Below are 12592 nucleotides of genomic sequence, written 5' to 3'. Positions count from 1 at the left end.
TATTCAAAAATTTGTTTAACCATTTTCTTATGGAGGGACATTGTGCTGTCCTGAGCTTTTGGTTATTGTAAAAAAAGGACCTGCTGGCTTTTATGCCTCAATGCCTGAGGACGCATGCATAAACCATTCTGTTGTGGAGAAGGGATGATTTGTCTAGAAAAATCATTTTTACTTTCTGTGCTTCAGAGCGCTCTTATTATGTCCATGCACATGTAAATGTCTTTTCTTATCCTGACCGATCTTTTCATCATTACCAAAGGAGTCTTTTTTAATTCTTATACTACTTGTTTTGAATAGTACTTTTTCTGTTAACGAACATGCCAGAAACAGAAAAGTAACACTGTTGCCTCCTACCCTTCATGGTGTTTTGCTATACATTTTGCATCTGTATAAACCTGATTTTAGTTTGCTTTGGCCAAATGTCTAACAGTTAAGAGGAGTTTTTTTTTTTTGCATATTTACCAGCGTATTTCATTTTTTTTTTTAAAGATTTATTTTTATTATTTCTTCATTGGAAAGGCGGATATACAGAGAGGAGAGACAGAGAGGAAGATCTTCCGTCCGATGATTCACTCCCCAAGTGAGCACAACGGGTCGATACTATGCCGATCCGAAGCCAGGAGCCTCTTCCGGGTCTCCCACGTGGGTGCAGGGTCCCAAGGCTTTGGGCCGTCCTCGACTGCTTTCCCAGGCCACAGGCAGGGAGCTGGAAGGGAAGCGGGGCTGCCGGGATTAGAACCGGCGCCCATATGGGATCCCGGGCGTGCAAGGCGAGGACCTTTAACCACTTGCGCCACCACGCCGGGCCCGCGTATTTCATTTTTATCACTCTTCATTCCTGCATGGATTTCATGTCATTTTATTTGCACTTTAAGCATTTCCCTTTGATGTTGCTACTAGCTGACAAAATTTTCTCGAGTGTTTATTTTTGTGGAGGTGTCTATTTTATTTTCAATTTGGAAACATGCACTCAATGGGTACGGATATATGGGTTCAGTTTTGTTGCTTTCTTAAGAGTTTACAAATGCCATCAACCTTTTGCTGGCTCCCATCGTTTCTGATTGGGAGTTTGCTTTCACACAAAAGGTTCCATTGTCTGAACTTTCTTTTGCATCTTCTTCCTTCTTCTAGCATATTGTTTTACTTTTTGATTCTCAGATGTTTGAATACAATGTGTGTGTGTGTGTATGATGCTGGATTCTTATTTTTTATGTTTGTGATTTGTTGATTTTGTCCTGTCTGTAGCTTGATATTTTTTGACAAGTTCTGAGACCTCTGCTGATCTTTATTTTCAGTAATGGAATCCACATTTGTTTTCACTTGTTTTTCATGTTTCAAATTTCCAGCTGAGATTCCTCATTAGACAGCTCATTGCGACTATCTTGTTTTATCTATTTGAGCTTCCATGGAGTAACAATTTTAACTCCCCTATCAGTTAACCCCCGTGTCATTCTTGGTTGAGTCTTTTTCTACTGACTGGATTATTAGCTGGATTGCGGATGAAAATTCCCTACTTATTTACATACCTATGCTTTGTTAGTACATTTTAGGTATCATGGATAATACATTATGAATTGAGTTTTTTTTTTTTAATAATGTGTGGTTTTCTTTGAAAGGTAATTAAAAATCTTAGTGGTTTTTATCAGCTCTGTTTTATTAGTTTTGGAGCCACATCCATTTTGGTTGGCATAGCATTCAGTTGACAGTATGAATTTTACTTTTATGAGAGGACTCTCTGAGACCTTATTGGATTGCATGGGTGTCCAGCTTCTCTGGCTTGGCTATATCATCCGCACTACAAAACTTTGTGTGTGGCAAACACAATTACATAATTTTCAACCAAAAACTGACAATGTCTAGCAAGTTTTATGAGTACACCCTAACACTTCGTCAAGAATATTCAATTGAATTCCTATTTCTCCCCCTCTCCATCTTTCTGCTTTATTAATATCAACTGCAGACTACCGGCTCTTCCTTCTCAGATCAGTGATACTATGGCTGGATTTGGGGCTCCATCAGCTCTCAAAGCAGCAATCAACTGCCTGAGGCAGGCGGAAACCCCGATGCTCACAGCTCTTCCTTCTCAAAGATCAGTGCTCTGACCGTTGCTCATGCATCTGGTCAAACTTTATTGTCAGCAGCAGAGGAAGCTGAATGTATGCTACAAAGTGGTTTTCAGAACCAGATGTTCCTAAGATCTTTCAATTCGGACAATCTGAGGTGCTATCTCTTTTGCAAGTGCATCAGATCAGAGGAGCCTGTTCGAGGCATTCACCCTATCTCTTCACTGTATCTCCACTACTCGAGTGTTATTTTGAGCATGATGACATTCCTAAATTCAAGCATCAAGTCGTTCCACTTTGCATACACTCTACATGGCATATGAAATGGGCTTTAATAATCTTGCAAGTATTTAACATACAAAGAACTCTTTTGTCTTCCATCATAAGGTACAGTTGCACTAATTTTTCTGTTCTGGCTTTACTTTTCATTTTGTCTAGACTCATACACGTAAAAGTTTGAAAATATTACACAGGAAATTCAATGGTTAATAAAATGATTGGAAAACCATTTATGAACCCATTAGCATAAGCTGTACATGATTACTTAATTTCCTGTTATTTCAATGATTCTAATGGAAATTTCTTGCCAATTGTATTATTTAGGAATCGCTGGGCAAAGGGGAATTTTGGCTACTAATAATGACAAACATTAACTCACTGAAGTGTGATAAGTGTACTGAATTGCATTTGTGTGTGTGAATGCTAAAATGAGAATTGAAAACACATTCAGCTATAGCTCCAATTCTGATGTTTATCCAATAAGATATAAGTACTATAGCATTTGATCTCATTTTGATAAAACTTGACCTCTGAATATTTTTAGAAAAAAATAATCAGGAATTTGTGAAATAAATGATTGCTTCCAAATCATAAGTAATTTAGATTTCCCAAATTTAAAGCTACTTTTCCTCATAGCCACATTAATTCATTATATTTTGACTGATCCTTCTAGATTCTTGTTTGTAAGACCACTTACAGTATACTCACCTCTATCTTCCTTGGCTGTGTGTTTTCCCGACTTCTTGATGGAGAACCTCGGAAGAGAATGTGGGAAGGGTCCGTGATGCTTATGTCTCTACTCCTTTTAGTCTTCTCTTCTGGCATGAAGTCAGGTGAAAAAGATGGATGTAAAGGAGGAATAGCATCTTTGAGTCTTACATGGCAATTAGGATTTTCATTTTCCAGTCTTAACCTTGGGTAAATTTCACCCACCCTAGTGGAAAATGGGGACACTCTATTGAATCTGGAATACTCCGCACCATAGTCTTTTCCAATAGGGTCGCCCAAGGAACTTTCTTTCTTTATCTGATGTGAGTTTGTCAGTATAGAAGGACTAAAACCAATCTGTGATGTTTTTGTGCTTTGATCCCAGGAGGGCTCTTGGCATTTAGAAGTGAATTCATTCAAAGGCGTTTGGTGGGTTTCATATAATGGATGCCTTTTTGAGTCCCAGTTTGGTAAATGGAACACAGAACAGGTTTTTTCTCCCATTTCATGCTGATAGAGTGGAATTTCATTATTGATCTCATCTACTAGCCGATCAAACCCCAGACTGATGTGTTTAGAAGACAGGGTCCGATTTGCAGAATGAAATTCTTTGTGCTTATTCTGATCTTCATGAGATTCATTGGGATTTGGACTTGTCTGCCAAAAATACGCCATTCTTTATTTTTTATAACAGAAGGCTGATTCAACTCCAAAAACTGCTTTGATGATACAATTTAATAAGGTAGATTTTTTCCTAGAGAAAGCATAAAACAAATCTAATTAGAAATATAGGAGCTTATGCAAATTAATATGAAAAAAAGATATAAGCAAATGATTCTACTTTGGCGGTGACAGAACTCACTGAGTGCTATGAAACCCTTTCAAGGCTCACAGTATTGTAAGGATACAGGAGGGCACCAATGGTGAAGCACTGTGCTAGAGAAAATTAGCCCAAGTCAGTCACAACAAGGATTTTGTAAATGTATCAAACATCATCATTCCCCTTTGTTAACCTACTAAATACACAGTTGCCTATAATGTCAGCATTTCCCTCCATATTCAATCATCTGTAAGCATATTTAATCATTTGTAAGCTTGTTAAAAATCTCTATGTCTTCCTCTTAAATTTATTTGAAAGGGAAAAGGAAGGAAAGAAAAAAGAAGAGCTTATTTGTTGTCTTTCTAAATGCTGGCAACTGAGACTCAGTTCAGGTTCAAACAGGGATTCGGGAGGGATACAGGGAGGTGAATCCTCATTGCTAATCCCAGTGCCTGCATTGATGAGAGATGGGATCTGCGAGCCAGAGGTGGTACTCAGCCCAGACACTGTGATGTGGGCCACTCTCACCTCACCTATCATACTGAACACGGATGCCCTGAAGCCTTGAATCTCTAGCTTTTCTTCATTAGCAACCACCCATATTTAGAGATAATCTGAATTCACTTCCTTCTTCCACAGCCAATCTTCTTTCAGTGTTTGTATAAACTCTTTTCTGCCCATTTCTCAAACTCTTGGAAGAATTACAGACTCTCTCTCTACCTCAGGTTCATTGATGAGCTTCATATCAATATGTGCAACTGACATTTCCCATCCTGCTTTAAGTTTATGTTTCTGCCACATTTGATGCCATTCACCATATTTTACCTTAACATTTTATGAGAAAATGAAATTTAGTAGTGTTAGCACAGTTAAGAATTTATTAAATCTTTTAAGACTTGTATGTATGTTAAATATGAGAAATCTCATAGGATGACTATGATAATGATTGGTTATCAAATATAATTCTCCATCAATCTTTACATCAATGGAAATTAATTTTTAGTATGTTAGCATCAAACATTTTTAACAATTCATGATCACCTGAGGAATCATGAATGAGGTTTACTATGCTTTGCCTCTTCAGTCTAGACACTGACACAATGGATTTGAGACAGATTTTCAACTGATGCAAGGACAAGGTTTGTAGAAGGTAGTAAAACAGAAAATGAGTCATCATATGTTATTTCAAATGATTCTAAAAATACATGAGTCACATAGATATTTTATTATGTAACCCAAAATGTCAGAAATGATCATTTCTAATCTCTACATCCGTAGTGAAAGCTATTTTATTAAAACAGGATGCACATGTTAAGTTCATGGGATAACAGGAGAATGACTGGATTCAGGCACTGCAGCCCAACACAGGCTCACTTCAAATTGCTTCTATCCCTAAGAGTTGACTACTTTCTCAGTTTTGGTAATAATACTTTTCAGCTATTTCTTGCAGCAAATTTAAAATGAGACAGAACGTTGTTTGGAAAATTCATTATCATGACATAAGTGAGAATAAGAAACACTTCTCATGCTGGAGATACAATAAAAAGTTTTTTTTTTCTAGATTCATTTTTTTTTTCAAACTTGAATTTTGTGCTTTTCAAGACATTTATAACAATTTAACATCTCTTTATCATAGAGAAGCTAGAGAATGTGCTATTTTTTAAACAAACCAAAATGTTTCATGACAGTTGGCAAATATCTGCACCCTGCTTGACAAAGCATACAATTCAAAGTCACATAAATTGGTTCTCTTCTCCTGAGTTAGGAAGAAGCCGAAGCTGCAGAAATTCTGCATGGTGGTCAGATTTAGGGCCCAGAAACATTCTGATGTTGAATCTGGAGTTCATGTTAAGCTACATGCAGATAGAATTGTATCTTCTAGTCAGCAGACCCAAAACCAGGGTGGTTATCTGGGTGGGTGCTGTGTATCCACTGGGATCTTTGCAAGTTAATTCAGAAAACAGAAAAGATAAGGGCGGTGAGAAGTGAAGACTGAACTCCACCTTTTTCTGTCTGCAGGTTAGAAAAGGGTTCTATGGCAAGGATTTGAGGTGCCTTCCGAGGCTGGAACATGAAAGAAAATAGGTTCTCTCTTAGAGCCTCCAGTCAGCAATGCAACCATGTTTTAGCACAGTGAGATTCCTGTTGGATTTCTGAACTGTCAGATAATATATTTATTTGTATGGTAAGGCTACTAAATTTGTGGCAGGATTTTTTTGCTGGAGCTTGGAAAATGAATACAGTATGCAAATCAGAAGCAGATTTTCTAGATGGATTGAACAATAAAAAATGACTACAAGAAATACAGAGAATCATACAAAGATAAGCTTCTATTTTTCTTTTTTGGAATGTCCAGTGAAATTCAAAAGACTCTTTTAAAGAAGTTATTAATAACGACAACTCCTTAGCATAGCACAATTGCTTATAGTCTCCTATTCAGTTCCAGTAGCAAGAAATTAATTTTTATTGAGGGTTAATTGCTTAGCTGGCCTCAAAGGGGAAGTGCATACACCCATCTGAAAAGGGCAGTCCCATTCCAGCTGCTTCTCCCTTCTCAGTCTCAAAAGGTGTAAATATCAAATCAGCAGTTCCCCTATTTGGAACAGAAGCACAAATATTTATTTTACAGAAGAAGAATAACCTTTCTGAAAAATGTCTGTTCTTGATCCAAAAAAGTTCTGGCTATGTTGCTAAGAATAGCTACAGGCAGTACGTGTGAAGGGAATGAAACAAATTGTGAGATCCAGGCAAAACGATCTTTACTTCAGATAACATATTTTTGCATAGAAAATTTGTCAGGTTTTTTTTACATATAAAAGTCATGGATAATAAAGATCGTGTCAACGTACAACATGTTGACAATGGAGACCGATGCAGCTTAGCCGCTGTATTTAAAGGTGGGTATAGAGTATGTAACCATGTTGTCTTTAAAATTCCAGGAACTTTAAGATGGAAGGATGATTTCAAATTTCCAAGCCACTTTTCATCTGTTTCCCATATCTTTCTTTATCTGCTGAGCCAAAGGAACATAGCATATGACTGCACATCTAGACACTCATGTTTTAGCCAGATCTGCATCTAACTTTCCTTAGCTTTGAACTCTTTAACAGAAATCTGGCAAACACTAAGTAAACAACCAAATGTAAACATTAATTATTTAGAGTCCCTCACTCCTTTCAGTTGGGATTTGGAATTGAGTGATAATCATTTTATTATTGTGTTCATAAACTTTGATGTTTTCACCTAAGTGATTATAACAGATGCTTGAGAAAAACATTATCCATCAGCTGTCCTGTTAGGGGCATTTCTTTATTCCTCACTTCTTTTTTTAAATTGCTTAAACTGGAATCTGGAAAACTTGAAGTTGTTGTTTATTCTTATTCTTTTAGAGAACTTATTTTGAATGAACCATCTCATGGATTGTATTATTTACCGTCTGCATGCCTATTTATGCAGTGGCTGTTTTAAAATGCAACGTGTCAAGCAGTGTGCACAGCAGGTTCCAGGAGTAAGAAAGTTCATGGACACAAAATTACATGAAGATAATTTGTTATTTTAACAAGAGACTCATTTACTTGAAAGGCTGCTGGTTTATTTCCCACGTGGCTGCAATGGCAGGCATTGGGCTGAAGTGCAGCTGCGAGCCAGGAGCTTCTTCTGGTGCTCCCATGTGCTCACAGCAACCTAATAACTTGTACCGTCTTCTGCTGCTTTTCAGGCCATCAGTAGGGAGCTGACGTTAAAACGGAGCAGTAAAGACATGAACTGATGCTACTGTCACAGAAGATGGCTTTATCCACTCTACCACAATACTGACTCATATAATACAAGAACCTAATAGACACAGTTTTATTTTGAAAACTTCAGATAAAAATTCTATGCAGTTTATTTCACCTTAAAAAAGCAAAAGGAGAAACATGCTTAAGGTTTATACAGTGGATACATTTTTGTTTAAAATGGATAGGCCATCTGAGATAATATCATTGAGCCCTGGTTTAGGAATATTTTGTAGCATGGTATTCTGGAACCTCCATCTGTTAAAATGTCCATTTGTGGGTTGGTTTCCCACATCAGAGCCCTGGTTGGCATCCTGCGTGCTTAGCTTCTGAATTAGCTCCCGGCTGCTTTTCCTGGGAAGGCACTGACCAAGGGTAGAATGCGTGGGTCCCTGCCACCCACATGGGGGAATTCAGGTGCAGTTTCCAACACTTGCTTTGGCCAGAACCAGTCCCAGCCATTGGGGCCATTTAGGGAAGGAATCAGCTGATATAAGGTTTCTTTATTTCACTGTTTCAAGTAAATAAATAGAATACATGCTTTAGAAGAAATTTTTAAAAATGGAAAACCAAAGAATAAAAAAAAAATAGCAAACAATAGCATAATGATTACTAAGTATTGATAAATTTTCATTGTCCAACATGAGAAAGTAGCTAGAATAGTAATTCCTCAATTTGTTCGGATGTTACTTAGGATTAAATAAGTCAAGGAGTACAATACTTTTATTAAATGTAGATTAAGGAACCAGCATGGTGGCTCAACAGGCTAAAATTCGGCCTTGCAATGCCCACGTGGGAGCTGGTTCATGTCCTGGCTGTTCCACTCCCAATCCAGTTCCCTGCTTCTGGCCTGGGAAAGCAACAGAGAATGGGTCAAGCCTTTGGGCACCTGCACTCTTGTGGGTAACTTGAAAGAAGCTCCTGAATCCTGGCTTGGGACAGACTCAGCTCATCGATTGCAGCCATTTGGGGAGCGAACCAGTAAATGGGAGATCTCTCTGTAAATCTGCCTTCCAAATAAAAATAAATAGATCTCAAATAGATGGGTTAAAATACCACATATATTTAAATTTATGAATCCATAATAGCCACAATTAATTATCTTTGTACAATGTCGATTTAATTTATCTTCACAAGCAAATATTTGTGGTTTTTTTATGTGAAATGGCCACTGAGTAAGAGAGATGCATAATCTCATTTTGCAGAAGAGAAACAGCAAATAAATAACAAGGATTATTAAATTGGAGTTTTAACATTTTAAAATTAATAACAATTTATAAAATGTAGGCATCAAGCATTGGTGGCATTAACACAAAATGGAGTCAGCTAAGCTTTTTTTTTCTCCCTAATAAACAATCAAAAGCTGGCATAAAGGTTTGCCAAAAAAACAGATATAATTAATATAATTAGTAATGCTCAGGAAATAGAGCACATGTTGAATTAAATCAGGTGGAAATCTGAACAGCAAAATCTCTGCTTTGTTCAACAAATAAATAACAAGAGAAAAAAATAGGGTAGAAATATACTAAATGAAAAAACATCTTAAGCAAATACCTAATAATAAGAAGGTGTGTGTGTGCGCATGTGTGTGGAGGGAAAAGACCAAATCATTGTATACGATATAGGAAGCTGAAGAGTTGGAGGTATCAGGCTTGCTCCTTTCATAACAAACCTCTCATGAGCACTAACTCGCGGTCACCCAAGAACTGTACTTTATTCCTTGCTAGGGAAGCCTTGACTGACCCAAACTTCCCAACAGCCCTCAGCTCTTACAGGTTCCATACTACCTGCTAGTGTTGCCATCCTAAAGCTGAAGTTTCCTACACCTGAACATTTGGTAGACAAATTCAAGCCATATTCCTATCAACGTGAATGGTATTGAATGATAATGTGTAATTCAGAAATGTCACTAAACATTTTAAACAACAAAACACCAAGTTCACCCATAGTGTACCATTACCAGTCACAAAAATCTGACAGGCAATCGATCTTACCATCATATATAAGACAACAAAGATGCAGTGGAAGGAAAAAACACATGTGACCATCCACTCATCTTAACACACTGATTGGAGTTTGTTTATTATACCAAGGAAAATAAATCTGGCAGCCTGAAAACTGTCAAGGCGATGCTTCATTTGCCATCCCTGCCAATGTGGAAGCTTTAGGGTCTGGCCATTTCTCCCTATCAGCCCTAAAAGCGTGTCTGTGTCTTTGCTGCCCCAAACTAAGTGTGAAAATGAAAAGTTAAACCAGATGGGGGAAGGTTTCAGAGGAATAGGAAGAGCAAGAAAGAGAATGAGACTATGAGACAGTTCATTTATTGATTCATTCAAATGCCTGCAACAGATGGGGCTGGCTGAAGCCAAGGGCCAGAACTCATCCTGAGTCTCCTACATGGGTGGTGGGAGGGGCTGAAGTCCTAGAGGTACAACCTGCTGCTTTCTCACTCATTCTGCAGGAGCTGCGTCAGACGCAGCATCTTTGGGCACTTGGCATGGGAAGAGGGTTTGCAAGCAGTGGTTTGACTGCACCAAAACATCCAACCCAGCATATGTTCAACTGCTCAAAAGCAATCAAACAGGTAAAACAGCAGTACAGGAACTTGAGGAAATTAAGTGACTGCTAATGAATTTAGGCGGAGTCACTTTACAGCGACAGCGCCTTTAGCTGAAAATTGAAGCAATGTGTTCCAACAGCAAAGGCAAACTTGGAAGGATAAACCAGAGTTCTAATTTATAAGTAATCAGTAAGAGAAACACAATCGTAAAGGAATAACTGAAATCCTAATAACACAAGTGTGAAAATATTCCGTAAGAAACAAAATGATTGTTCAGCAATTGGGGCATAAAGTTATCATCTCTGAAAAACATATGCTGTCTATATACAAATAAGTGCTTCAAAATATTGAATTCTATATTCTTTACAAATTAAAGCAACCATGATTCTAAAGAGTATTATACAAAATACAATATAATCAACAAATCATGATTTCTTAATAAGCTAAAATGAAGAGAACATACTTAAAAAGATTAAAAATAGTTTCCACACACTACCAACTGAATCTTATTTAATGAAAAGCACTATGAGCTCTCTCCTGCAAATTAAGGATAGGCCAACTAAGCCTTCTGTCAAATTATTTTAGAAATTATAGCTAATACAGTAAAATAAATGAGGATATAACCACTATAAAGGAGATAATTATTCTTTATAAGTGATATGACTTTATGTGGGATAAAGGAGGATGTGTTAAGTCCTTATAAGCTATGTGGGTGTAATATTTCATCATGAGAAGATGAGCATTATAAAAATATAAATCAAACTTGGAAGAATTTATGAGCTTAAGCCAGTATCATTAATGAGGAAATTAACAATGTAATTCTAAAGTTGACCTAGAAAAGGAAAGGATAGGAAAATGTTTCAGAGACTCGCGTTGAAAAAGAACACACATTTTAAAGGCAATAATTATAACAACCCATTGAACAGTTACAGATCTACACAGAGACTTGGCAGCGGCAAAGACAGCACATTAAAGCACATGTGTAGCTTTAGGTCAAGCTAGACATAGAGAAATACTGAATTATTTCGGAAGTGTGACAGGCACACCTGATTAATCTTTGCATTTAAAAAAATCTTTTTAACACCATTAAATATGGATTAAAATAGAAAGCACATTCTATTGAAGTGAAATATGAAATCATGTCGAGAAATGAAGAGTTACACTAATGGAAGCACATTGTTTTCTTTTGGTATGGGAATGTCTAGATGTCTAACCATGTCAATGCAGGATACATTTTGCAAAATTTCAGGAAGGGACCGCCATTTGCAGTACTTTTGTGAAGCCCTTTTGGTCACGAGGATTCTTGGGCACAGGCGGCAGAAGGCACAGTGGAATGTAACGGGAGTTGAGAACACAAATGTGGTCACAATGAAAACTTTCTTGCACTCTTTGAACCCCTTCCGGTTACAGTTCGTTTTCTGTGGCAAAATGGGCTTTTTTTTCTCAAACAGAGGGAAATGTGCCTTCATTCGTAAGAAGTCACCTCGGGTTAAAAATTGGGGAGGGAACCCAATAACCTGATTTGGCCTACACACATTTCCTGGCTATAGCACAGGCGTCCGCAGCAAACAGAGGGAGAATTCCTAGGACTGTCGGCCTAAATGGGACTATGTGCCTCATCCCACATTACAAGAGAGAAGAAGAAGCCACACACACGGCGACACCTTTTCCAGTCACATGTCTTAAAAGATTGTTCATCTCAAAAACGCGGAATAACAAAACAGCTTCAAAAAATTACAAACACTGAATGCTAACTAAGACTATTCCAGACATTAGTCTTAATGTTTGGCATTTTTATTTAATCCTCAGAGAAAACATCTTTCCTGGGAGGTTCATGCAGATTCGCAAGAGCCTTCTTGAGTGAAAAGCTGAGCTACGGTGCTCCTATGGGCGAGAAATGGAGCATGAAAATGAATTCGTCATTAGAAAATTATGACAAGCATCAGTTGGATAATCTCTCAATGACAATAGTTTATGGTGCAATCTTCTGGCGAGCTGGGATTATTAGAAATTCTTGGGAAAGGAGTTTTGTACATCAGTTAAGCTGCCATCAGTGATGCCAGAGTTCCGCGTAGGAGTTACTAAGTTTAGTCCTAACTTTGTTCTGCGTGTCAATTTCCTGCCACACACGTTTGGAGAAAGCAGAAGACTCAAGCTGGGTCCTTGCCACTCACTGCCTTTTCTTAGAAAAGATTTTTAAACAGAAAAACTTAAAAACCTCTTAAAATACAAATTATTGACTGCGAGTGATATATACATTTAAGGTTGGTATGAACATGAAAGATCTTGCGCTGTTCAGCAAATAGATCGGCAAACCAAGAAATCACAGTCTTAAAATGTATTTTACTTGGGTGTTTTTTGTCATGACTTACTTTGCATAGTACTC

General features: G+C 37.5%; 1 protein-coding gene across 2 annotated transcripts in view; it reads right to left on the bottom strand.

Moving 5' to 3' along the window:
• The window catches only part of PIK3C2G (phosphatidylinositol-4-phosphate 3-kinase catalytic subunit type 2 gamma), a 241159-nt gene extending 237434 nt beyond the window's left edge, over positions 1-3725 (bottom strand). For both annotated transcript variants that reach the window (XM_040968303.1, XM_040968311.1), the window contains exon 1: positions 3051-3725. In XM_040968303.1, the coding sequence (XP_040824237.1) occupies positions 3051-3725 (675 nt within the window). The remainder of the gene's footprint in view (positions 1-3050) is intronic.
• Between the last annotated feature and the right edge of the window lie 8867 nt (positions 3726-12592).

This window comes from Ochotona curzoniae, unplaced genomic scaffold (genome assembly GCF_017591425.1).
Source record: "Ochotona curzoniae isolate NIBS_2020 unplaced genomic scaffold, NIBS_Ocur_1.0 contig_1482, whole genome shotgun sequence".
NCBI lineage: Eukaryota > Metazoa > Chordata > Mammalia > Lagomorpha > Ochotonidae > Ochotona > Ochotona curzoniae.
This window is presented reverse-complemented; position numbering and strand designations above follow the sequence as displayed.